Genomic DNA, 26,990 nt, shown 5'->3' on the forward strand with positions numbered 1-26,990 from the left:
CCTGGTTTAATGATCATGCCAAGAAATTCGACTTCTTGAGAGTCGAACGTGCACTTTTCTGGTTTCAGAAATAGCTTTTCCGCTCTAATCTTTGTTAAGATCCGCCTTGTTCGTTCGTGATGTTCTTCAAGTGTCTTTGAAAAGATAAGGATGTCGTCCATGTATATTACCAGCCATCCTTTGTTGATTTCCTGACGGAATTCATTATCCATAAATGCTTGAAAGGTGGCAGGTGAGTTGCATAGCCCAAAGAACATTACACTTGGTTCAAATAATCCGTGCTCCGTGGTAAATGTGGCTTTCCATCGATCATCCGGGTGGATACAGATGTTGTTATATCCTGATCTAATATCCATTTTCGTGAAGAAGTTTGCCCCGTGTAGTCGTTCGATAAGAGTTGCCGGAAGTGGAAGGGGATAAGAGTTCTTTATCGTTTAATCATTAATGCCTCGATAATCTTGACAGGGACGAAGCTCTCCACTTTTCTTTCCTACAAAAAAGAACCCACTGGCTTGTGGGGATTTCGACGGAGTGATAAAACCCTTTTCCAAATTTTCGTCAATAAATTTCTTTACCGCAAGCCTTTCTTTTGGTGAGAGAGGGTATACTTTAGACATCCTTGGAAGGAACCCAGGTTTTGTTTCTATGTGGTGGTCTATTCCTGGTCGTTCCGGGGGGAGTTGTTTTAGTCCATCTTTGGCAAATACATCCGCATACTCATGGAGATAAGCGGGCACGAGTTCTTCGAAAGGTTTCTTCTGTTTTTCCTTTTCTTCCGTTGCAAACTCTTGCGCCTTGTTGCTAACTTTAAGAGGGGTGATGATTGGAATTTGTTCCGAAAAGGATGTTCCATCCTTTGTGAGAGGAGTGTCGAGCGAAATCTCTTGTATAATTCGAACGAATTCTCCATCAGCACCGTATTCAACCAGGAATTCCCCGTCATCTAGCTTATAGGTAGAGACGTCTTGTACCGGTGGAGCGCACCAAACATCTTCCTGAGTGTCAAAAAGATCGTCATCCTCCGTTGGTAGCAACAGCGGTACATCTTCGGGGATTTCCTCAATGGAAGCAGAGAATTTGGATGGTTGTTTCTTTAGTTTGGAATTTGTCCACTTTCTTTGTTCGGGGGGGGGTGCTAAGTTTTCGAATTCTTTCCGAGATTTCGATAGACTTTGGGGTACAAGGAAGTGAGAGAGTTCGTTCTGCCCAGTCGATAGAGGGATTCATCTTTTGGAGCCACAGAATTCCCAAGAGAATTTAGTCTCGTGCTCCTAAATTGGTAATGTTGAATTTTCCTATCATGGTTCGTTCATCAATTTTGATGATAAGGGTGCAGTACCGATTTACTGGTCCGCTGCTGAAATAGCTTCCATCTGCGGTTCGGATATTGAATGGTTTTTTCAGTTTTCGGGTTCTTATCCCGAGCTTTTTCACAAAGCTTTCGGAGATATAGGTTCCAGAAGCGCCAGAATCGATTACCGCGCTTGTTTCGACATTTTCCTGTTTTTGAGATATGAGAGTAATGGGAATGCAAAGTTCTTTTTTATCATTGACAGCTCGTATCAAACGTACAGGTTCTATTGGAGATTCCACCGTTGATATGTTTCTCCGTTTCAAAAATCCTCTTGAATGCGCCTAGTTTCTTCTTCCTCTTCTTCTACTTTGTGGACAAAGGGAGGTCCCTTTTTCTTCTGCGGACATTCCCGAGCACGGTGTCCGATCTGGTGGCAAGTGAAGCACTTTCCCACACGCATGTGTTCTTGGCGACTTTCATCCGTGAGTCGATCAATCACCATAGCATCGCGATCCCTTGTGGGTACAAATCTTTGATCCCCAAATCTTTTCTTCTTCTGTTGTATAGGGAAGCGGGATCTAATGGATTGTAACTGTGTGTGGCAGTTATCGATGTCGACTACTGCAGCGATGTAGTCATCGAAGTTCTTTGGGACGTTTCCAGCATTGAACATTTTGATAAGGATTCCTATATTGAGTCCTTGCTGGAAGTGAAAGATTTTGGCGGTTTCTTCTTTGACTTTTGCTTGAGCGATTAGCCTCTGATAATTGGCGATATAAGTCTGGAGATCTCTGGTTTGTTTGAGAGCTCCTAGCTTGGTCATTGCTGTTCCGGAAGGATCGATTGCGGAGAATGCTTTATTGAAAGCTTCTAAGAAATCTTTCATGGTACCATATCCTTTCTTTTGTCCGGAGGAGTCAATGAATTGAGCGTCTTCCAGAAATTCTTCTTTCCATAATCTGAGCCCCTTCAGTGACAAATTCCGTATTATACGGGCCACCCGACCTGCATAATATCCCGTACAAGACGGGCCAGCGGACCATGGGCCCATGTTGTGTACATCCTCGATGATGACGGGTGGGCCGGAGGGCATATTATTTCCGTTGGAGATGGGTGGGCCCATGCATGGCAATGATATATATTTCATTGATGTTCACAGATGGGCCGGGGGGGATATTATCACAAATGGAGATGGGTGGGCCCATCTGGGCAATATGTAGAGTAGGGTGTATTACATATACGGGTGGGCCGACGTAAGGTGTATTACATAGATGGGTGGGCCGAAGTAAGGAAATGTCACATATACGGGTGGGCCGAGGGTGTGGTAAAATATTTATCGCATAGACAGGTGGGCCGACAAAGGGTGTATTGTATATATGGGTGGGCTGAGGCAAGGAAATGTCACATATACCGGTGGGCCGAGGGTGTGGTAAAATATTTATCACATAGATGGGTGGGCCGACATAGGGTGTATTACATGGACGGGTGGGCCGAGGTAAGGAAATGTCACATATACGGGTGGGCCGAGGGTGTGGTACAATATCTATCACATAGATGGGTGGGCCGACGTGGGGGAATATTACATATATGGGTGGGCCGGGGTGGTGGAATATTACATATATGGGTGGGCCGGGGTGGTGGAATATGACATACACGGTGGGCCGAGGGTGTGGTGATATATATAATACATAGAGGGGTACATATACAGGTGGGTTTAGATACATTTCATAAGTCCCAAAGCCATTGTGAAGCATATCCTATGTGTCACACACCCAACAACCTGAAGCCCAAAACTCACAAAAATATTGGTCAAATGTCAGTGCAGAACACCGAGTCCCGAGTGCCGGGTGCTACAATGGAATCATTGAATCACCGAAACCCGAAACACGGCACTCGAAACTGGGTGATCACAGTTGATATCACCCGACCTCCAGACACCCGGACACCCGAAGCCCGAAACTCAAACACCATTGTCAAATTTCACCAAGTCCTGAACCCCGAACCCCGAGTCCCGGAACCCGGAACTCGGGCCTTGGGACTTGGTGAAATTTGACAATGGTGTTTGAGTTTCGGGCTTCGGGTGTCCGGGTGTCCGGAGGTCGGGTGATATCAACTGTGATCACCCAGTTTCGAGTGCCGTGTTTCGGGTTTCGGTGATTCAATGATTCAATTCTGCCATAGGTAACATGCATTGCAAAACATTTATGTACATCTATCACTAAGCAATTAGGTAGCCATGTCAACCTCCCCACCAGCTGGCTCAACAGGCACCTCAATATCCATCTCTTCAGAAACAGAATTATACTCTGGCACAAGGTTGCCCGGGTCATCCGGGACCACAATTTCACCAGACATTTGTGGACCCTCAGGCTGAACTTGGCTGGGCTCAAACACGAGCCCAATCATGTCAGAGCCATCCTCGACTTTCAAGGGGGTGGGTTCCATGACAGCCATATGAGCCATATCCAAATTGATGAGGGCAGGAAGTGCAGAGGGGAGGGGGGACATGGATGGGGGGGGTGGAACTGATTGATTGAGTAAAAATGATGCATTGGCAGGCATGTCCGGAAGTGGAAATGAAGGGTGCTGGTCGACGACCTGGCGCCGGAGGCTCTCATGGAGGCGTTGCAGGGTATCAATCTTACCATCCTGCTCCCGTACACGAGCCTCAAGCATGGCAATGCGAGCTGCACCATCCCGGATGGCGATTGCCATGGAATGGAGATCCGGCATGGGCACATCGAGTGCTGAACGAGGAACTGCAACACTCGAGGACGGAACAGCTAAGGCAAAATTAAGTTCAGCTGGTCATTACAAATGCAGGAGACTTACGAGCTGTTGCAGGAGCAGGTGCAGGCACAGGTGCCTTGGTGGAAGTGATTGTTTTGCTGCGACCACGTGATTTCACCTGTGGTGTAGTCACAGCAGGGACAGCCGGAGTACGCATGGGGCCACGAGATTGGCTGCGAGTGCGGGCCCTTGACTGCGAGGCGGCCGGAGCTTTGGGGGCAGGTGTGCTGGAACGCGTATGATGGGTGGTGGATTTGCCTCCAGGGCGAGTCCGTGGGGGCGGGGATCCCATCGATGCAGGTTGACACTTCACCTTCTTGCTGGCGCAGTGGATGCAGGAGACACAGGGAGTACGCCTCCTCCTGTCAAACCGAGTGGCGCAGGGCCAATCGAACTTGACACAATAATGGCAGGGGTTGTTCTGTGAAACAAGTTAGTTGTTGCACAAACAGGAATTATATAGAGTACTCACTGGGCCAGGAATGGTAATGTCGAATGAGGCAATGACTGGGGGATCACCATCCGAAGCGTTGGACTCAGTGTCATGGTCCTCCGTGGCCTCCGGACGAGTGCCGGAGGTGGCCTGTCAAATTATTAGTGTAAATGCGAGTTCCGGAGGAGCGCAGAAGACTTACTGCAACCTCCGGACGAGTGCTGGGAGATTCCTAATACAAAATCGCAGGCATACAAATCATTAGCATGAGTGACAAACAACTCCAAATGACTTACTGGAACCTCCAGACGACTGCCAGCAGTCAACTGATAACATATCAGCATTTATGTGAGATCCGGATGAACAAATTGGACTTACTGAAGCAGGGCCAAAGGATTTCTTTTTTGGAGAACGGGGTGAACGAGGCAAGTGAGGGGTCCCTTGAGCAAGTGTGGAGATCCGGGGAAGGACGACCTCCGGAACTCCACGCGAAAGTGGCTGCAAAAAATTGAGAGAATGTAAAAAATAATCCAGACGACATACCTGAATAATTGTGTCTTCATCATCTTCCGACTCCACAATCGGCTTCGACTTGATGATGCGAGCAGACTTGGGCTGCTTGTGAGACTTCATGGCGGACTTCGGAGGTTGGGATGATTCGCCAGAAATCAGCAGAGACTTCCTCTTTCTGCTCCCTCCAACTTCTGGCTCAAGGCTCACATCAACCGCCTTACCCTTGCCTTTGTCCTGGAACCCGGAGGGTGCCAGAGTTGAAGGTCCGGCGAGGCCGGGCGGGAATGGAGGGACAGGAGCAGAGGGAATGACAGGAGGAGAGGGATGGACAGGAGCAGACGGAATGGGAAGAGGAGAAGGAAGGTCAACAGTCAGTGGGGTGGTGGATGGGTTAGGGACGACCGGGAGATCACAGGAATGGTCATCCAAGGCGTCCCAAGCCTGGATCTTGCTGCGCCAGGAGTGTTTTGATATGCGGGGGTCGTCATGGCCGATGCTGTGCCAGTTAGGCCACACCCAGGGAGTCATGGACCTCACCCTCATCAACTCCCTGGAGCAAGATGCCACAACTCCGGGCATGTAAGGCCCCTTCTCAAACTGCCAGGCGATCGCGCCCTACCCGGATGTCAGTGAAACAAATGGCAAGATAAGGAAAGAAATGCTACATACCACAAGGGTGGTTGCCTGTGCTGTCAGAGCAAGATGGGCTTCCCCTGTGCCAGCCGGAGTGAGCCGAGCCCGGGTGATGATGCCCACAAGTTGAGCAGTGGAGGCCTGGAGACCGGCCAAAGAGGATTGAACTGGAGCAGACATTCTGTTTGAGATGAAACAAGTAAAAAGCTTGAAAGCTGGGTGAAATCTGTTATCACTGGGATGAGGTTTCAACAGAAATCACACAATTGAAGGACGTTGATGAAAATCGCTGATTGTTTGTCTTTGTTTGGTCGTGGTTCAACTTTCGGCAGGCACCGGCCATGTGTTGAACTTCCTGGTTATCAGTTATCAATCAGCCCATCAGTTCATCACACATCATGAGCTCTCAACCTGGTGTCAGATTTCATGATCCTCCGGTCACTCAGTACACCTCAATGGATGTTGATCAATCATCTGAGTCCCGGATGTCCCTAGGTATGTTTTGTTTGTGTTATTTCATTTAATTGACTGGATATTTCATAGATGCATTGGATGATATCTACCTGGGGCTGGATGAGGACTTGGACTCTGATGCTGGGTCAACAACTGGTCCGGATGGCTTGGGTGAAATTCCCGGTGTGTATCTCAATTCACATGCACACTCTAATTTTGCACATTCATCAATTACTTCCAGCTCAATCATATCTGCCGCAGGCTGATGATCTCCCTCTCTTCAACGACCCGGACTTGTATCTCGGGCCCGAGGATGACATTCCCGGTATGTATCTTAATTGAAATGCACATATTCTTACCATGAGAGTTCTTGAATTAATTCCAGATCAATCACGTCCGGCTGAGGCTGATGATATTCCTTTATTCAATGACCCGGACTTGTATCTCAGGCCCGAGGATGATTTGATTGAGTTTGATGATCCTCCGGCTGTTCCAGATTCACCACTGACTGGTGAGTAAATTCATCCTGTCTCTTGCAAATGTTTCATGGCATTTTTCGCAGTGAATGAATTAACTCCGGACCCTCAATCAGCCACTCCGGCTGCTCCAGCGCCCCTCTTGAATTGTGCGTTTATTCATCCCATGTCATGGCTCTTATTCATGTTATCCCCAAGCAAGTTCAACGACTCCTGAACGTCAATCGCCCGAGCCACCACTCACCAATGAAGAGCTCCGTGCTATGCTTCATGAGTTTAAGCCAATTGGCTGCTATGATGATTCCGAAAGTCAGTATCCGATTGTTGTATTTGCATTTTTCTGCTAATGCCATGCCAGTTCAATCAATTGGAGATCACATGCATGAATACAAACACCATCATGGACCTCTTCCTCACCCTACTGTAGCACAGCTCCTTGAGGCTGACAGACCTTTTCGTATGGCTTGGGCAGAAACATGCGACAAACTCCGCAAAGCAGATGCGGACCTCCGGAGGATGCAAAGGGTAAGACAGGCAACTGCTGAAATGCTGCAGGTGTTGGATACCCTCATTGCCTCTTGTGAGGATCCCAGTCATATGTAAATAGTAGTCAATCTCAGATTGGACATGAATTACTGTATAATCCACTCAGTACTCAGTACTCGGATGATGGTGATTCCGGCCTGGGGACTAGTGACTCAGAACTTCATACTCCATATTCCGGACTCCGAACTCCGGACTCGGGACTCGGTACTTGGAACTCAGACCCCAGACTCGGTACTCGGTACTCGGTTGTCGGCATGTGTGAATGTAAACTACACATGGGGCACTATGGTATATGTACATTACCTACGTCCCCGTGCTCTGGTCACTCTAGGTGTACTGTCGACTGGCATTTGCGACTTACTCCGCGTGGTCCTCGCTGATGGTTCCACCACGGCTTTCTTGCCCCGCTTCCTCTTTGGTGCAGGCGATGTCTTCCCCCTGTCCATCTCCATCTCCACCTCCTCCGTACCATCTCCTGTGGTTTCAGCAGTTAACCCGGCCAGGAGATCGCCCATTTGAGATGTCAGGAGTGCACCTGATGTGGCTGGCTTGGCCTTGCGAGGCTTTGGAATTGACATTCGGACCTCCGTCCCTTTGGTGGCTGGACCCCAGGAATATCTGGGTTTCTTTTGCGGGGATCTCCCATCAGCCGAGTCATCATCCACATCATCCTCCGTAGGATGAGCTATTCCCTCGCCATCACTCGACAGTTCAGTTGACGAATCACGAGGCCTTCGGATTGTGACCCGATGCTGCTTTCTCACTACACGGGTCTGAGGAGAGGGCGACTTGCTGGATAAGACAGATGGTACCATGTCCCCATCTTTGTTCTTCCATGCTTTGAATAGAAATGCGGGACCTTCGTCGTTTTCCTGCCGGGCATGCCAGAAATTGAGCAAGGCTGTGGTGTCCCAATTTTGCAGCTTCGAAGGCTCCTTCAAGTCAACATCCACCGGAAGATACTTTTGGGCCACGAAGTCATCCTGACTTTGAACTATGGCACTCCATGGCACAACAGCCTTGTCCTTCCCCGAACATATCCCTGGATCCATGAATTCAACAGATTCTCAGATGTTGTGAAGACAGACTTACGATAGTGAGATGTGAGAAATGCCCTCACAATGGCTTTCTTCTCCTCCAGCTTCGTGTCCGTGATGTCCGGAAGCAATGGCTTCCCATCATCGTCCGTGTCGAGTTCGAAAGCTGGCTTTCGGATTCTTTTGCGACCTCCCTTGACTTGTCTTCCTACATCCCATGCCCCGGCACCTATCATGGTGTGGGTCAACACTTGACATCCGGTATACACAGTTCAAACACTCACCGAACTGTTCCTGCGCATACTCCTGCCAAACTGGCTTGATGTTCTCCCAGTCCTTCGTCTTCATGAAGCTGTCCCCATCTCCTAATGCCTCATTATCATTGTGCCTGCATGATTGCGTTGAGATCAAAGATCCGGGAAGATGGGTAAAATTCACTTGCATCCCGAACAGCACCTCTCCCTTGTCATTCTTCCAAGCTGACATCACAAACACTCTCATCCCGCATTGCCTCCACATCTCGCTTGAAAAGTGCTCCATATACGCCGGTCTCTTCTTGCGAGCAACTTGTGCTTGTATCTCCGGAGGCGGACAGTTGTTGGACCACTCTTTCGCGGTTTCCTTCGCCTTCTCCAACTCGTCGTCGTCCAATTCAGCCATGACTCTCTTCACGGTCGCCTGATAATGCTTGAACATACCAGGATCTCCTGGCTTCGCCCCGGACTCATCCTCAATCCTCTTCAGCACCTCTTCACGTTTCTGCTGGTAGACCACCATCCTGGGCGTCCATTTCCTCCCATACTTGATCATGTCCTTCCTTTCCTTCTTTTTCTTGTTGTTGAACAACCAAGTCTTGTACATCTAAGAGTTCATGGAAGTATACGATGTTAAAATTTAGTTTTTCAACACAACATTGACACATCACCTGCTTTCTCTTCTTCCATTGTTTTTGGTCCACCTTAGGAGCAAACAATCTGGCTGCCCTTGCTAAGGCAGCGAAAACTCCTCGCTTCTCGCTCCTTTTTGCCGAAGTCCACTCAGGAAGGTAGTTCTTCAACTCTGAAATTTCGTTGTCCGTGAGCTTATGCGACTGTGGCTGGCGTGCCCTTTGTCTTCCCGAAGTCGAGTTGGTGGAAGGGCCTGTTCTTGCCATAGTGAATAAGATTGGAGGATGGGCTGGGGATAAGCCAAGGTTGAAGTATTAATTAATTGTGCGAAGTTGAACTTTGAGCAAAGACTAATAATAGGTTAATTGACCTATATCGGATGTGAAGCCATTAATGGAAATTAATTTGTAATGAGCCAACAAGACCTCACAGCATCATGTCGCAATAACAATTCATTACACCCGAGCTTATGCCTTGATTGCAACAGTAGTAAATAAGATGAAAATAGGTAGATGCACCCCAGTGCAAAAATCCCACAGGGTAGAAGCCAGGGGCAGCAAAGGTAGGAAGACTTGGGTCAAGGTCCCACTTGCCAGCACAAGACGTCATGCACACAGGTCTATGCCTAACTCTCCCCCAGAATCACCCACAATTCAACCACTCCAGGAACCAACTCCTTGGGAGGACTTTCCTGACAATGCCTATGAGCAAGACCTGGGCTCATTTGAGCCTTTGCAACTGCCACAAACCATGGCAAGTTCATGTTATATGTTTTGGTGTTCAAACCATGGTTGAGCATGAAAACTTACAGAGTCAAAATGATTACCTCAGGCAATGGCTGCCGAGACAGGAATCATATCTACATCACCTCCTGGATTAAGAGGCTCCACCAGAAGACAGGAGATGCTTCATCTGCGACCAGGATGGGGTCTACAAATGTCAAGATTGTCTTGGCGAGCCACTCTATTGCACGGGCTGTTGCAGGAGTCAACATCGTAGCAATCCATTTCACTGGATCAGTCAATGGAATGGACGATTCTTCGAGCGGAGTTGCCTGGCTCATGTCGGACTCATCATTCACCTTGGCCATGATGGCAACCAATGTCCAGCGCTCGCAGATAGGTGGAATTTGTTTGAAGAAGATGAACCAGAAGACCAGCTTGAGCCTGAAGATCTGCCATTTGTGTCTGGACCCGAGTTCCAGCCCAAGGAAAACACCATGGTCATCATCGACAAGTCCGGTGTTCATTGCCTGGAGGTTCGATGCTGTGATTGCCCAAATGCTACGAGTCCGGACATTCAAATGTTTCGACATGGATTTTTCCCTGCATTCTTTAACAGGCCGAAGACCGTGTTCACCTTCAGAGTGCTGGATGATTTTCTATTGGACAACCTTGAATGTGGCACCTCGGCGATGAACTATTACAGCAAGCTCCGGCGAATGACCTCCAGCATGTTTCCTCACCTTGTTCCGGTAATGCGTTACCACCATCATCTACTGGACATGATATTGACAAAGCATTTGGCAAGGACCGATACCGAGAGCTCATGAGGGTCGCTCGACAGTGGAGGCAGTTGAAGACAATGAAATGGCATGGCTTTGGCCATCGTTCTGAAGACCCGAGCACAGGGGAGCTCGCATTATTTTGCCCGGCATGTCCTCAGCCCGGCATTAATGTGCTGTTGTCAGGGGATGAGTCGTTGGATGAGTGAGTCTTGTTCCATGCCACTGGGACCTCGGAAATAATATGAACCCTCCAAGCTGGAAATACACCCGGTCATTTGTGATGGATGGAAATTTCAAAGCCGAACATCTGCATCCCATAAAGCCATTCGATGAAGTTTGGCTATCAGATGGGCTGGGATTCATGGTGGGAAAGGACAGGTATAAAATGCATCTAGCGGAGGCTGCTGACACGGTGGAGAAATCGAGCTGCAACAACCACCAGGCGGTCAATCAAGCTAATGCTGCTCGACACAAGCTAGAGTCCACCGGGATCGGGGGGGTTGCATGTGCCCGACACGGTTGCTTTGTCCCTCACTCCATGGTTGATTTTCAGAAAGGCGAAAGGCAAGCAACGTATGTGATTCCTCGTGCACGAGTTAACCATGCATCACTTGCAGACAAATGAACATGGACTACGCCCTGTGCGAGGCTTCCCAGCACAACATGGAAGGAATCACCAGGGCCGTCACCTTCTATGATATCAACTGTCAGTACAACAAACACTTCCGGGTTCGGGTGGATCGGAGCCGATTTCTCGAAATGTCACCGGGACTGACAATCATTCCCGGAATCGGGTTGTGGCATGTTCACGGACATCAGGACAGCTGCTATGTCCGGTACGCTTCCAACTTTATCGAGGGCATCGGCCGGATCGATGGAGAGATCATGGAGACACTGTGGGCACGTCTCAACCTGATTTCCCCTGCGGCTCGGGGAATGTCATCTCCGCACCAAAAAGAATGCCTTGATTATCAGATGAACGACTCGAATTTCTGCAAGATGATCTGCATGAAACGAACTCTTTGCCGTAAATACAAGCTGGCGAGGAATGGCATCGTCGATAGTGGAAAGGCATTTGACAGACTGGATGAAGCAGCACCGGCACATTTAAAAACGGAGTGGTTAGCCAGGGAGAGGACAGCTCAGTCGAGTAGATTAGACGATCCTGCGGCGATGGATGAATATGAGATCAATATCAAGAAGGGTGTGTGGAGTTCGATTGTCTCTGTCGAGGTCCGAGTTAACATTGAACTCAGCACCGAGCAAAAAGGAGATCGAGCTTAGATTATTAGAGGAGGGCAACGCCCGCAATGCAGCACCCTCTCGCAGATCTGTGGCTACATGGATATCCACTGGGTTGGCAATTGAGGAGGCTCAGATTGCATTGCTCATCGAGGTCCGAAGAATTGGAAGAAGATCAACGGAGACACAGAGATTAGACATCGCCCAGCAACAAGATCGTCTCCAAGGACAGATAGATGGCTTCACTCAATCTGCTCTTACGCATCTCGGGGAGGGGTTTGATGCAGATGATGACCCTGATGACTTGAATATAGACATTCTCGATGATCTCGATGATGACCCAGTGGATTTCACCGAGACATCTGATACATGGGCAAATTCTCCTGAGCTCACTGTAATCCCATTGCCATCCAACCTTGGGGTTGATCGATGCAGACGTTGCATGGCTGAGGACCTGATTCCACTGGAGATGTCGCTTCGTGAAGGACAGGCCAATGATGCCCTTCACAATCTCCGAATTCATTTGTGCAACAAGGCCATCTTGTTCCAAACTACTGTTAGGCAGGCCAAATCCCAAGCCTTGAAAACTCGAGCTTGGTCCCAGGTGACGTCGGTGCAGCAGGCAGTGTCCCTCCATGCCAGTATATATACAAAGACCAGGAAGCAAATGATCAAACTTGAGCCGGGGCAAGACCAGCTTCAGAAATACAAACCCCTGCTTCGCGAGCAACTCAAAATCAGCACTGCGGTGGGCGATCCGAATGCCCGAGGTCAACGGAATGAATCCCTCGCTTGGTTTTGGTCTGTCGAAGTCGACCTCGGTGGTCCAGATCAATCGTGGAATGAGGAATGTGAGTGCCCTGCTTGTCCTGTCCTGCGATTACCTGACTGGACCCATCCCAAGTTTACTGAGTGCATTGGCTGAGGGCGAAGGCATTACGGGATCGATGGGAGGAAGAAATGATATTGGTCCAATTGGAAATGGATTGGACATGTAACTTTTTTTTGTGGAAAGCAGCCCAATGGGGCGACCGGATGCAGGAATCATTGGAGAAACGCCTTCCGGGTCATGCATGCTACTCCGGAAGGCAATCTCAAATGTATTCATTGCTGGGACAGGATGCGCAGGCAGCATTTCAAGACCTCCGGAACGTGTTAACAGAGGCTGGGGATGAATGAATATGTTTTACCTCATGAATCATTGGTTTGCACACACATAATTGACGCCCGGGAATTGTCAGGGTCGGAGTTTGAATTTCTTATCCATCCATCAGTGACTCTTATCTTCACATCTTGACCATCTTTCACTTGCCTTGCCTGCATCACACAGCTGTGTTTGCCATGCCTGAATCTCCTGCATCATCATCTGGCACTCCAAATCCCGGAAATCATTACCAACCCCTGGAGCTGGACCTTCCAACTATTTCCTGCAATTTTGCAATGGCTGGATCGCGCGTCCGCGCATGCATCGCTCAATATCAGAGGGAAGCTGTTAGCAATGTTCCATCTGCTGACAAGATCATGTATTTCAAGGCCGGTGTAGAGACTCGCGCCTCTCAATGCGAATATACGGCCCTATTACCCACATAATTCCCTACATGTTCCAGCTCTTATCCGAAGGATCAGTCATACGCGCTCTCACGCGCGCGCCCTACGTACGCGCCTTACACGCACTCGCGCCTTTCGCGCGCGCTCGTGCGCCTCCCCTTAGGCCTTCATACCCTTGTCCGTCCGTCCGTCCTATGTCCTCGCTGATTTACTGGTGCGTTATTCTTATCCCTTTCACTGAATTGACGTACCTTCGGTCCGATCTCCGCGCTTACATACAGAAAGTCTATCATAGGCTTTAGAATATATTTAGAGTTGATATGGTTACTCGGTTCGGTACCACGCTCGGAAGCGCGCCGCATAGCGTAATCTCCCTTCTTAAATAGAGGGAAAGTTCCTTTAACTTACTTCCTTCCCTTCTCCCTTATCTGAGTATACTGCAAATTGTATAAGTGCACCTTAGTACTTGAAATCCGATTATACTTCACTACTCTACCATCGCTCGCGCATCTGTTATACTTGAACACTCTCCCCCATCGCTCAAAAGCACGCTTCCGTATACGCGCGCGCCCCTCGCATCTTTCGCTCGTGCGCGCCCTTCGCGCGCCTTCGCATTTGCTTACTCGCGCCTACGCGCGCGTTATCTTCTCGCGCTTTCGCGCGCCTGTTACCACCCGTCTAGTTGGCGAAGACTCCCTCCATTACATTAAAGAGGAACTTCTCTCAGTAGCTGTCCTTTGGGTCGAGTCGTATTCTCGTATCCTGGTCTTACTGTAGAACCCCCATTAGCTTTAGCGTTTCACCTATAGTCAAGATTCCTCACCTTCACCGGGCTGAAGTGGGAAATGAATGTAAGTTGGTGCTGACCGGATGATTTTGTTGGTGAATGGTAATCACTTGAACAGACGTTTGTTACACCAGTCCTGCAGTACTCCGCTTCAAAGAACATTCTGTCGGTTGTGCCGGTCCCGGTCGCATATATCCTTAAGTTGTATCCAATGCTAACCTGGAACACGGTTCCGGACGACATTTTTTCATCCCACCTACTTGCGTTTGATGATGAATCAGTTCCGGGACATCCATCCAGGATCGTGCAGGATTATGTATGTCCATGGTGGATGGGAAATGCCAGAATCCCGGATGAACCATGGCAGTGGGATTTGGTCATAGCCTGCTGTATCAAACACTACCAGTGTTGGGTGGTAAGATTCAATTTTAATTGCCTTGATTGATGACTTATCTGTTCTAGTATGGTGTTGAGGATGATGGTATAATTCTTCCTGAGATTGTGAAGGACACTTCGTTTCCACCACTGGTGGGACTCAGGTGGATTCGAGAACGCATGGTAGCATTGATGGAGGAGCAAGATGATGGTATCCAAGCCAAGATGGGAGAGGTGGAGATGTACACTGGGATGCTAGAGAGATTGAAGAGAGCCAAAGGAGTGTAATCCCATTCACTCAGAATGGAGTAGTCTTCAGTTTATGCAAGATGTAGAATATTATCGACCCTCACAGATTGTGCTGAGCTCCGAGTCCCAGATCCCGAGTTCCGGATGCCGGGATTCGGGGTTCGGGGTTCGGGACTTGTGACTCGGCACTTGATAGTGAGTTCTGGATGTCAAGATGTGAAACACGAAACACGAAAGTGATGGCTCATATGTCATATTTTCAATCACCCTGATACCACGACACAGGACACAAACCACCGAGACCCAGGTGCCGAGCTCCGAACTCCGAAACCCGGCATCCGGAACTCGGGAACCGGGACTCGGAGCTCGGCACCTGGGTCTCGGTGGTTTGTGTCCTGTGTCGGGGTATCAGGGTGATTGAAAATATGACATATGAGCCATCACTTTCGTGTTTCGTGTTTCACATCTTGACATCCGGAACTCACTATCACGTGCCGAGTCACGAGTCCTGGACCCCGAACCCCGAATCCCGGCATCCGGAACTGGTTTGGGGTTCAGTCAAATCAGTCTCACACCTCGAGTGCCGAGTGCCATGTTTCGGGACTCGGTATCCTGGCACTCAGGGGACATTATTTGACACTTGATTGAGCACCAAATATTGGCATTCTGAGTTCCAGACAGGTTGATGCTTTAATTGATACAAGTATGTGTGTGTTTGAATTTACGTGGGTAACCACTTGTTCGATTTCATTCATCTTTCACAGGGCATATGGGCTATTCACACTAGCCCATCCACACGAGGGAACCCCAGCATAGATGTGAACGGAATCCCTCATATACCATGCCCAAGCAATCCGATCCCCTTCCACATGATCAACTCCACATCTTACAATCCTTCCAGAAAATGCCATCATACACCCAGAATTGTACTTGAGCACCAGCTGAAGGCTTGGCATTCTCATCCAACCATAAGAATAGTTCCCCACGGTGGTGAGAATGTCGAAGCATTCAGGAATGGATAAATGATCTCGATGATCAGGGGTTTCCCGATTGGAAATGATGGAGAGGGTGTTAAACACGGATGCCCAGTACTGCAGGGTCTCTGGCATCTGTGGCAGATCCTTGGTGACAGCCTTTTCTCCGAGGTTGGAAAAGGTTCGCAACCCTGCAAAGTACTGCTCAGGATGCATCACCCTGAGTGCCACGGACGTGATGGCTGCTGGCCTTGCAATGGCTTTGAGGATATTCTCGGAGGAAGGTCCCTTCAACGATGCTGATACGTCCGGATCGGACAGATGCTATGGGATTGGTGAGTTTGACTGCCGAAATCCCCATCTTGTCAGATCCCACCTCGTGTCCCTGTTGATACCATGCCAGAGATATATTTATGCATCCGGGAGTTGAGCCAACATTTTCCGATCCCTGTTTGAACTGCTCTTGATTAGTCCGCCAATTGCCATTGGCCTTTACACTTTTTTCGAGGGTAGGAGCAAGCAAATCGGTGGCTGCCCTAATTTCCTTCTGCAGGTTCCATGTCATATTCAATTTCCATTGAATAAAAATGTATATTACACACCTGGGTGTCGTCTGTCAGGGCATCTGGGAGGTACCATGTGATGATGGCACCGGATGAATCAAGAATTGTGGCGGGCATGTCGACCAACATTGGGCCTTCATGGCCGGGAGGACACCTCTCAAGCAACTTCGCCTCTCTCTGTTCATTATGCCCGGTGTCCTTTGGGGAGATCAATTTGCTATATCTTGCTATATCCATCTGCATCTGAACTATCATGAAGGAATTTAAATGATGAAGGAATTTTTTGAATCTACAGGAAGACCCACTGGGATTTTTATATGCCTTGATGAGCACATCAGCCAAGCGATCGCACACCATCACCAGCTCAGTGTCTAGGTTGGGAGAAGGTATCACTGGGTCTCCTCCAGTCTTCTCTGCACTAAATTTCTGTGCAGTATATTCACCTGCTGCATAAGTGACAGTCAGGGCCCAAGTCCGCCAGATGTTTATGTCATCAGGAGTGGAAGAGGAAGAAACGTTCATGCTGGATGTTGTTCTTGGGAAATCAGAAGCTGATTGCTGGATGTCCAGACTAGAGTGTTAAAGGGGGTGGAGATAGTGAGGATCAGATAAGAGACGCTTGGATGATGTTGGCTGTCAAAGATGTATTATCATCCATTTCTTAATGAAATACTACACGATCGGAAGTCCCGGACCTCGGCACTCGGAACTGGGTATGCTTGACTGGAATTTCGGAGGTCGGAACTTGGCGTCTCGTAGGGCAACACAAGCCTCACACGCTGGAATTTGTGTTCTGCAAGACAACCTAACCACCATACAAGGCAATGTCAAGAGAGCACCTGCTGCTCTATTCAAAAGAATCTCAACTTTGGTTGGCCGTTTAACAAGGAAAGTATTGACTGAATTGTTTCGAGTCCCGGGTCCCGGAACTCGGAACTTGGTATTCCGGAACTTGGTGTCGTAGGGCAACACAAGCCTCACACGCTGGAATTCGCGTTCTGCAAGACAACCTAGCCTAGATTTGGCATTGAGCCATAATCCGATCTCACTGCATCAATCATGGAGGTGATTCTCTCCTTCAAGAGTTATACTTGTGACTGAACCCCGTTCCAGAGTCTGCGAAGAAATACTACACAGTGAATTATGTCTTATTCAAAGCAAGACGACCTACGTACCATCAAAGGCCATGTCAAGAGAGCACCTACTCTCTTCAGAAACATCTCAACTTTGGTTGGCCATTTAACATGGAAAGTATTGATGAATTGTGTCAAGTCCTGGGTCCCGGAACTTGGAACTCGGACCTCAGCACTCGGAAGTTGGTATGCTTCACTTGAATTTCGGTGGTCGGAACTTGGCTTCTCGTAGGGCAACACAAGCCTCGCACCCGGATTCAATGTTCTGCAAGACAACCTCAGCGCCATCAAAGGCCACGGAAAGTATTGATGAATTGTGTCAAGTCCTGGGTCCCGGAACTCGGAACTCGGACCTCGGCACTTGGCACTCGGAAGTTGGTATGCTTCACTTGAATTTCGGTGGTCGGAACTTGGCTTCTCGTAGGGCAACACAAGCCTCGCACTCGGGATTCAATGTTCTGCAAGACAACATAAATGTCATCAAAGGCCATTGTCAGGAGATCACCTGCTGCTCCAGGAACTTGGTAACTTTGATTTATTACCTCCTCTGATTTGGTTGATGTACAACTACCTCAGCTCCGTCATGTCTACAATTATGATACACATGGGCCCACCCGTCTATATTTTATACCACCCTCGGCCCACCCGTCGAATACAATATCTCGTACAACACTCTCGGCCCACCCGTCTAAGTAATATGTGTCTGGGCCCACCCATCTAATACAATATTTTGTAATACCCTCGGCCCACCCGTCTAATTTAATATGCGTCTGGGCCCATCCATGAATGTGATACCAAGTACCTACCCTTCTATCTGATACACATCTACCTTAATACACCCATCTGCATTATATCCAACTACCTCGGCCCACCCGTCTACCGAATATTCATGTACATCGGCCCACTCATTTACTCTACATATTCCCTGCATGGGCCCACCCGCCTCCATTGGGAATAATTTCCCTCCCGGCCCATCCATCATGGTCGAGGATATTTTTGCCATGGGCCCATGGTCCGCCGGCCCATATTGTATGGGATATTATGCACGTCCGTTCCCTCGTATTATACGGAGATAGGTCACTGTAATATGTGATAATCTGGCATTTCCTTCGTTCATAAACGACGTGATGAAAATGATGCGATGTTTGTCTTCTTTGTAGAGTTTATCGTTGATATCCATGTAAGCGTTACAGGATAGGAGGAATGATCTAGACAGATCCCTATCTCCATTGAATATGGGAGGGTGGTTTATCTTGTATTCGAATTCTTTGCCACTGCTAGTGTTTGATGTCGACATATTGAGCGGGGGTACTGAAGTACCAAGGTTCAAGGCCTGTAGTCTTGGGGTGAGTGATGTCAGGTCTGCTGTCCGTGCTGGCTGTTTTGCTCAGCAGTTCTTCTTGTTTTTGGTTTGTCTTTTTTGTTCTGTTGGTATCAGACACACACAGATGTGTGGTGTCTTTCGACTTGAATCTTTTGTTACGAACTAGGATAGTTCTAACAATGACAACTTGACAGAGTTTTCGGTCGTTGAGATTCTCAGTCTCTCAGACAAGAGAGAGTTCTGTGGACTTAGTCAAAGGAGTGCTCTGACTAAGAATCGGGTTTCAGGACGACTTAAGATTGGAGGTCTTAAGTGAAGGATATTCCAGGTAAAACCTAGTAAGATTCAAGTGAAGAATACAAGTGTAATACATGTGCTTAAATAGATCCATATGTGCGCACAGACCAAGTCATCGTGAGATAGTAAGTACAAGTTCAAGAAAGGAAGGCATATCGTAAGAATGTAAAAGTATGAGATAGCGGTTGTAACATTGCCAGTATGGCTTCCCGGAACGTGGTGAAAAGCAATCAAGGCTGCCTTCAAGATGAGCACTGACGTCTGCTCTTCCTTGGCAATCCAGTGGGCAGTGAGTGCCATGAACGGGCGGAGTTTCTGATCTGACCAGAGGTCAGACGTAAAGGATATTTTTCCTTGCACCCTCTGTAAGAATACATAAGATGGGACTCTCGAGTCTCAACAACTAGACACTTACTGCAAGATCACTTTTCAACACCTGGAAATACTTGTGCCATGCGACAATGATCAATTCATGAAGTTTTGTGCGGTGAGGAATGTCTGACTCATTCACATCCTTCCGCAGAAAACGTATCAGGCGCCGAAACTCCACACATTCAAGTATGTTCATTGCCTACAGATAATCAATTAGCAAGGCACGTAGAAAGTAAATACCAACTCACTTGATCATCTGCGACTATGAACTTCACTAACTGACGGTGCATCTCATCAATGCTAAAATCTGGTATGTAATCGTCAGGAGATGAGCCAATTCCAGGCAGCGAATCGTTAGGTCCATGATTAGGGATGGGACCAAGCGAGTCGATATGATAAGCGGGGTCCTGGAGTCTTTCACGGATGGCTGCCAAAGACCACCCTTCATTAAGTCGCTCCTTGACTGACCTTACAAGAATAGGCCAGCGCTAGTGCTCTGCCTCTTGTAGGTAAAGGTCGGTATGACAATAGAAAGCATGGTTATGATGGGCCGACATGCCAGTCGTGTGCTTGTATGTAGAGATTTGGTGTGAACTGTCCACCTTCTGCAACTCCCTGGACAAGGATGTAAGAAATAATGAAAGAACAGCAGACACATACTCACTCGCAGGGTTGGCAGATCTTGCGATTAGTAGCTGAATCTAGCCTGAAGAAGTAACGGACATCAGCAGTGCTTTTGGGCTGCATTCCTCAGATACCTGTGGCCAATGGATCAGTTTGGGTGGAGTAGACAGTACTAGTAGCCGTCTGCAGTGGGCCGGGGACTGGAGGAGCCCTGACTCCAGGTGCAGGTAAGTTGTCCTCTTCCTCCCCAGAGACATTGCCAATGTCAATGTATTCTCCATCATCTGCCGTATGACTAGTGCCAACCCGAACTGGGCTGTTGTCGCGGAACCTCAGAGGCAGTTGTCATTGTCTATGGGGATGTTGAAGCATAAATGCATTCAATGCAATGGCAGCGGCAATGGGGGCAGGGGCAGCAGCAATGGGGGCAGCAGTGGTATGGGCAGCAGCAGTGGGAATGATGAGAGGTATAGCAGCAGGGGTAGGTATGGTGACAACCTGAGACTTCTGCCCTCGTCGACGAGGAGGCATGTTAAAGTGACTGTAATGATAAAAATCCAAAGGCAGTCATTATAAAGCTTTGTCCTGGGGAAATGACGGGGAAACCCCAGTACTGAGATGACAGATCCAATGTGTTGCACAAGGTAAGTAACGGGTCTAAACACAGCATCATTAGTTGTGATGACACAAGGGCGACAACTGAACGTACACCCAGGGTACATGCTACATACTGTGAGATCTTTAAGTGGTTCTAGGCAGCACAACATGTGAGTGGGGTTTCCCCGATGCCCAGCACCTATAGAGCTTACCCGATGAGAAGGATAACATAAAACATGTGTTCTGATGGGCACTGAATCTTGCAATCAGTAGGATATATCAAGTGAAGTAAAGCTTACCTTACCTGCATCCTCAGAGTCAATTGGCTGATCAGTGAAGTCCAGAAGCAAGATCGCAATACAGCAATACCATCCAGCGAAAGGGACATGGCATGTTTGCGAAAAGTTCCCCATGCACCATCCAGTAGGGTGTATGATAGAGGATCTTCATGAATACCAAGCCTCTACTCAAGCCCTGTGTGCCGGCGTCTTTGATGAGTGTTGGTAAGATATTCTGTCAATGAATGCTTCTATGATAGTATGTATCACTAAGCAGGTGTTTCAGATATCAACCACATTAATGGGTTAAGCTTACCTTCATTCCCGTGGTCAAATTTTGTAAAATGGGAGCGAGGCGTTGGTGAAAGGAAGGGTCCCCATGCATCATCCAGTAGGCTGGCCAATGGTCATGAATCATGATGCTGATTAGGCCAACTGATCTGCGGAAAAATAACACTCAAGTTGCGATGGACAAGGAGACACGTTGAGAAGCGCTGCGTGGGAGTCAGGAATCAGGAATCTGATGATTCATTGACATGTGTTTGGCCGCATCCAACGTTCGTGCACTGTATAGTTTATGTACAGATAGATATAATTATTCAACAGCGTGATTTAGCAACTAGAGTCTTTTTTTGGGGTGGAGCTGAAGTAGTTGGGTGCATCGGAGAGCCATTACATTTATGTGGGTGCAAACTTGGAAATCATTTGAGCTTCAGATCGCAGAAAAATGAAACAGATCACTCACACACGACTCGATCTGCGAAGAGGTGTTGCATCCAGCGGACATGGGGGCGCTGCCTCAATCATCCAGTGTTCATTGGAGATCGGAGGTGGATGTATGATGTGGTCATCAGGCTGGCTGAAATCCAGCGTAGCTGGTGCAGACAATGTGGCTTGAAGACCGTGAAGCAATGAACGAAGATGTCTGTAGTCAGGGTCTTCTGAAAATGCAAGAGAGCGCGTGTAAATGAGAATACTTGCAAACTCAACAGGAATTCCATCACATAAAACTTCGATGGTGGTGTTGACTTTGCACTCAAGTATAGAACAGCTAGAGAGCTTCTCATGGTCACTAGTTAACCATGGAAGGTGTTACGCACTCAAATAGATCTGTTAGGCGGAGCCCTAAGAGGGGTGTCGTCCGCTAACGTTCGTGACGTAACCGGAAGGGTCCGGTATGGCAAGTGAGACTGGCGACAACGAGTCGGCAGCGATCACAGTACGCGCATGTCACGTGACTTCATAGACGGATGTCTTGTGAAGTCACTCAACGTAAGGACTGTCTTGTCCGTACGATGAGGTCGATCGAAGTAGACTTAGTCGCGAGGAGCGACTAAGAAAAGATACTAGAGACTGAAGCTGAGGGGGCTTCAGAGAGAAGTATGTTCCAGGGAAGATTGAGTAGATTCAAGTTAGAGAATCTAGTACAGTGTGACCGACTACTTATACTAAGTGGAGAGGGTTAAGGGCAAGGCTACCGCACAGTAGGTAAGGGCAAAGGGGAAACGAGAATGGTATAGGTGCGCTGGCATCAGAGCCGTATTAGTGGTGGATGGTCGAATGTGGAATGAGACCGAGAAACGTTGGAACGGACCAACGGTAAGAATACAACGTGCGGGAATCCGCAGTCAGGGGAAACAGAAAGAGGAAAGCCACATTGGTGGCACGAGTCAGGCCGGGTCATAGGTGCGGGACCACATTGGTGGTCGAGTCAAAGGAGGAACGTGCGTGCACGTGCATAGAGGCGGGCGATGCGAGGGACGGGAACAGTCCCGAGGATCCGGTCAATGGAAAGGCGGTAAAGGAGGACGAGCCGGTAGATGGTGAGGGCGAGGATGAAGGGAAAATGATAGGGGGGCCACGTGACCGATGTTACTTGTAACAGAAGGGAGCCATGCAACAAATAGATTAACATGTATGTCAGCGACTCGAGATCATCACGACAACCCGGGTCAACTCCTAAGTGATTATTGAGTGAAGCGAATGCGGGAGTGCCAGTGAGACATTGATTCTGACGAAATGGGATATGGACTTTGGTTGTAGTGTCCCAGTATTCCTTCGCGATACCAAAATCGATAATGAATGCAGTGTGCCTCAAATGGCCAAGACCCACCAAGACATTCTGTGGTTTGATATCACCGTGAACGTAATTGTGTGAGTGGATGTACTCAAGATGAGAGAGCTGGGAAATGGGTTAGCCTATCTGCAACAGCCCAGCACAGACCAACTGACCAGCTGGTCTCCTAGATTCACGACAGTGTGAAGGCTGAATTTTTGATTGTGTGCAAGGAAAATATCATGCAATGACGGCCCAAGGAGGTTGAGAACCAAAGCATGATATGCTGACTCTCTACCGAACCAGAGGGCACGGGGTATTCTGACTCCACCTTCAAGTCGTTTCAAGATGGTGTATTCGCGCTGTACAGAAGATGAGTGGTTGGCGATGAGTTTGAGTTTGATGGCAACTGCATCATCTTTCATGATGTTCCGTGCATGGTATACAACAGCTAAGCAGGGCACATAGTATATTGAATCTTTACAATTGTAGATGACTTGTGAATGACATACTGTATGAACCGGATCCCATAACATCTCCGAGTCTGAATCTACCATCAACTCGTATTGGAACCTTGTGGTTCATGGTACGTGATAACTCGAGCCTTGACAAGTTGAGGATCTAACAGTGAATCTAAACAGAAACGAGACTTCAAGAAAGAAGATGTTGATTCCAGCATTTACAAATCAGCTTGAGCCGCCTTAAGCTGGCCTCGAGCCAGTTCAAGCCGATTTTTGGCTTACGGTTGGTTCGTGGCACTTCGTGCGGCTAACGAGCCAGACCAAACTATACATAAATGGCCTGGCTCACTAGGATAGCCAAAATGCTGACAAACTGCTGAACGCCAGACCAGAGCGGGCCGAAGCCAAACTGTGGTTGTACTAGTGCATACTAGCATGCCACGACTCGGAGGTAAGTATAGGCAATGAAGTAATTAATGCAAGCCAGTCTTCTTACTTGTTCGGTCCAGGTTCAGAATGTTCAGAGCGGGTACTACTTACATCAATTATTTGAGTCTTGTCATAGATCCAGCCTGTGACCGGTTGACCACTAACGACAACATCATGGTTCTGGTTCATTTCGGAGGTAGGGCCCGGTTGATGCTACTAAGTTATTAGTAAGCATTTCAAGTTGTCAATGCTGTTTGATCGACGACTTCAACATCGTCAACATTCAGATCTGCAGATATCAGCTTCAATATAGTCTGCATATACCCTGTACCCATAGAAGGGTTTGCGCAGCATGCACACACTATATGACCACTTCAAGTCAAGATGCTCGGTTTCGGGGCGTCTTAGCCCAGCTTCCCACCCCATCACTGACAGTCAGACGCATGTCAGTGGTAGATAACAAAGCCCTGTCTCAGTTTGTTGGTTCATAGAATGTCCCCTTTACCACTCACACCTGGAAGATTTAGCTTGACCCCCCTTCTTCAGGCCACCAAAATGTGTCTGCCTACCCTCCAGACTTCTGTACTCCACATGTCTGCATTCATGTGAATCGACTAACCATATCCTCGCAGCTAACACCTGTCGATATTGGCTATTCCTCTTTCAAGTGTCTGTATAGACCCTCCTGAGTAGTGAGTGTGACTTATTGTCGTTGCTTCAGAGCTCAGCTCCTGTTTTTCACGATCGCCATCTTGTGAAATACCGTGACGAGGACCCTTCACTTCGACATGCTACATAAAGCTTATCTATCAACATATCTGTTCGCGTGCGCATTATTGCTATTGCTCTTTGTCCTGCTATTTTCGAAGCATTTAATAACCGTTACTACACAGTCATATAACAGACTAGTGGATACTCGATCACGCAGGACACAATGTGCAGTGCTAGCAGAACCAATCATGAGCAAATTATGTGAGGATCGGCTTCAGGGTATCCTCCCTAGCTATGACTATTGGTGTCACATTTAGAGGCCTGTCACAAGGTCAATACTGTCTCATGTTATCCTGCATGTTCGTGTACATACGCAATCAACATTGTGATCCGTATCTTGCATGTCGCCTCTAGATACCAGAAGGGGCAATTCAAACCCACCACACAAGGTATAGCACTTCAAGGCGATTCGTATTTTAGAGGACAGGAGCTGAACTATCGGCAATTTCAAGCGAGAGAAATAGCAGTTGCATTACATGGTGTACAGTTGATACGGACTACTTAAGCCTGCATGGAAGTTATGTGCAACATCTTAATACTCACTGATTGCTATCGTAGAGGGCAAGCAGGACCCCTACTGACAGACCCCTTGATGAACTTAATGACGCTGGTCTCTTCATTCAGCCATCGTCGAGGCTAGCAGCACCAGTTGCAAGAACGGATAAATACGCACCTGGTAAGCTTTGCTTATCACACAGGGCCAGCCGGACTCCAAAGCAAGGCTGTCAGGTACTATGGGGTGATGCATATATGGGTGACCCACTATGAGTTTGTCAATGTCCAAGCTCAGCATCCGTGCTCTGTCATCCCATGACCCAGTCGCCAGTCGTTCGCAGAAATGTCGATCAGCTGATCCTATGAGTCGCATTGAAATGATTCTCACTCAAACTCTGTAGGCTTTGAGCTCAGGCCGCTATAATAAAAATTTTCCATCAACAGTGATATCAACTCGTCCCTTCACCCGAAACATACTCAACCTCATCAAGCTACATATAAACTCGCCTGCGGATCACATCTTGTCACATCAGGTGCCCCGGACATTTGTCGGCCATCCGGAGGGTAGGATAGGGATCGAAATATTTCTTTGGTGACCCTCCAAGCTCATGAAGGGCGTCGGATTTAGCATGGTTTCTGGACCGTGGGATTGAGTCGATGTGGATGTCGTGGCCTTAAGGTAGTGTGTTTGCAAGACTCAAGTGGAGTAATTGAAAGAGCGAAAGATATGCTCGAAAGAACGGAGATGTTTTTGTGCCATAGGCTCAGCGACAAAAGTCTTAGGAGAGCGTTTTCGGATACGTATCACCCCAGAAGAAGAGGAGGAGGCAACAACAGAAGGATGCAACCACCCAAATAACCTGGGAATGCCTGAAGAAGGCCAAACCATTCTCGCTCGCGCCAGCAGCCAGAACCATTGCTGACACATAGATTTGAACAAACATACATAGGTGTAGGTAATGTCCATCATAGGGCCCGGCCCCAAAGGACAATAATCAAGGATTTAAAAATATAAAGCAAAAATACGGCGTGAACAAAGACGGCTTGAACAGTGATGTCATCATCGATTACAAAAGGTAGGGTTTGGCCCGTTTGGCCCGTTTGGGGCAAAATGGAGTCACATAAGGCGAAAATTTCGAGTCCAAAAGTCAGAGGGGCGAAAAAGCTGAGATGTTCTACACAAGTCGACTGATATGCTTGACCATCAAGCGTCTTCAGCCAATCTCGCCCACCCTGGGTCTGCAGCCATTCGCCGCCTTGGGAATAAAGCCACCCGCCCGGTCTCTGGTGCTTGAGATATTCTCGACCGCTGGGAGTATTCAGGGTGGAGTCTAGGCGGTCTTGGGTCTGTAGCACATCTCTGCCGCCTTGGGTCTGCCGCCAGAGTCTCCCGTCCTGTGACTGCAGCCAGTCTTCTCCACTCTGGGTCTGCAGCCAGTCTCCCCCGCACCGGGTCCGCAGCCAATCTTGTCCACTCTGAATCTGTAACCAGTTTTTCCCCTGGATCTGTATCCAAAGTTGCCCAGCCGGGGTCTGCAACCACTCTCCACTGCCCAGCCAGTCTCACCAGCTCCCAGGCTGCATCCAATCTCCCTGCGTATCCGACCACTCTCTACTTTGTGGCTCTGGTATATCTCCCATGCGTGGCATATAACCCTCGCCCTGGGTATGCAGCCACACCTGCCTGCCCTGGTTCCCCAGCGACCCTCGTTCACTTGGTGGCTGCAGTACAAATGGTGTATCTCGCTCATCCTGGGTGTGCATTGACAGCCAGTCTTGCCTGCCTTGGGTCTGCAGCCAATCGAGCCCGTCTTGGGTCCACAGCCAGTCTTGCCCGCCTTGGGTT

The 26,990-nt window shown here is 48.4% G+C and overlaps 7 protein-coding genes across 7 annotated transcripts; 3 read left to right on the forward strand and 4 right to left on the reverse strand.

Moving 5' to 3' along the window:
• Positions 1-3,520: 3,520 nt before the first annotated feature.
• On the reverse strand, positions 3,521-5,843 carry F5147DRAFT_774577 (uncharacterized protein; the record flags this gene model as incomplete). Its single annotated transcript, XM_041441616.1, has 8 exons — positions 3,521-4,077; positions 4,127-4,505; positions 4,557-4,667; positions 4,720-4,749; positions 4,814-4,843; positions 4,896-5,015; positions 5,061-5,645; positions 5,700-5,843. The coding sequence occupies 8 exons, from the start codon at positions 5,841-5,843 to the stop codon at positions 3,521-3,523; spliced, it is 1,956 nt and encodes a 651-aa protein (XP_041291915.1).
• Positions 5,844-6,061: 218 nt separating this feature from the next.
• On the forward strand, positions 6,062-7,195 carry F5147DRAFT_774578 (uncharacterized protein; the record flags this gene model as incomplete). The annotated part of the gene is made up of 7 exons (XM_041441617.1): positions 6,062-6,158; positions 6,207-6,299; positions 6,358-6,441; positions 6,502-6,627; positions 6,679-6,741; positions 6,791-6,901; positions 6,951-7,195. 7 exons carry the CDS (start codon positions 6,062-6,064, stop codon positions 7,193-7,195), a joined length of 819 nt encoding a protein of 272 aa, XP_041291916.1.
• A 242-nt stretch (positions 7,196-7,437) lies between these two features.
• Positions 7,438-9,328, reverse strand: F5147DRAFT_774579 (uncharacterized protein; the record flags this gene model as incomplete). Its single annotated transcript, XM_041441618.1, has 4 exons — positions 7,438-8,180; positions 8,231-8,404; positions 8,460-9,036; positions 9,101-9,328. 4 exons carry the CDS (start codon positions 9,326-9,328, stop codon positions 7,438-7,440), a joined length of 1,722 nt encoding a protein of 573 aa, XP_041291917.1.
• Positions 9,329-9,849: 521 nt separating this feature from the next.
• On the forward strand, positions 9,850-12,990 carry F5147DRAFT_746102 (uncharacterized protein; the record flags this gene model as incomplete). The annotated part of the gene is made up of 7 exons (XM_041439816.1): positions 9,850-9,874; positions 9,944-10,536; positions 10,593-10,771; positions 10,825-11,133; positions 11,187-11,773; positions 11,826-12,662; positions 12,725-12,990. The coding sequence occupies 7 exons, from the start codon at positions 9,850-9,852 to the stop codon at positions 12,988-12,990; spliced, it is 2,796 nt and encodes a 931-aa protein (XP_041291918.1).
• Positions 12,991-14,357: 1,367 nt separating this feature from the next.
• Positions 14,358-14,943, forward strand: F5147DRAFT_837586 (uncharacterized protein; the record flags this gene model as incomplete). The annotated part of the gene is made up of 2 exons (XM_041444080.1): positions 14,358-14,561; positions 14,609-14,943. The coding sequence occupies 2 exons, from the start codon at positions 14,358-14,360 to the stop codon at positions 14,807-14,809; spliced, it is 405 nt and encodes a 134-aa protein (XP_041291919.1). The 3' UTR covers positions 14,810-14,943.
• A 585-nt stretch (positions 14,944-15,528) lies between these two features.
• On the reverse strand, positions 15,529-16,544 carry F5147DRAFT_578343 (uncharacterized protein; the record flags this gene model as incomplete). Its single annotated transcript, XM_041431436.1, has 3 exons — positions 15,529-16,068; positions 16,121-16,275; positions 16,343-16,544. The coding sequence occupies 3 exons, from the start codon at positions 16,542-16,544 to the stop codon at positions 15,529-15,531; spliced, it is 897 nt and encodes a 298-aa protein (XP_041291920.1).
• Positions 16,545-22,643: 6,099 nt separating this feature from the next.
• On the reverse strand, positions 22,644-23,413 carry F5147DRAFT_774585 (kinase-like domain-containing protein; the record flags this gene model as incomplete). The annotated part of the gene is made up of 2 exons (XM_041441619.1): positions 22,644-23,114; positions 23,165-23,413. The coding sequence occupies 2 exons, from the start codon at positions 23,411-23,413 to the stop codon at positions 22,644-22,646; spliced, it is 720 nt and encodes a 239-aa protein (XP_041291921.1).
• Between the last annotated feature and the right edge of the window lie 3,577 nt (positions 23,414-26,990).

The sequence above is a fragment of the Suillus discolor genome (assembly GCF_016758755.1).
Source record: "Suillus discolor strain FC423 chromosome Unknown F5147scaffold_33, whole genome shotgun sequence".
NCBI classification, from domain to species: Eukaryota; Fungi; Basidiomycota; class Agaricomycetes; order Boletales; family Suillaceae; genus Suillus; species Suillus discolor.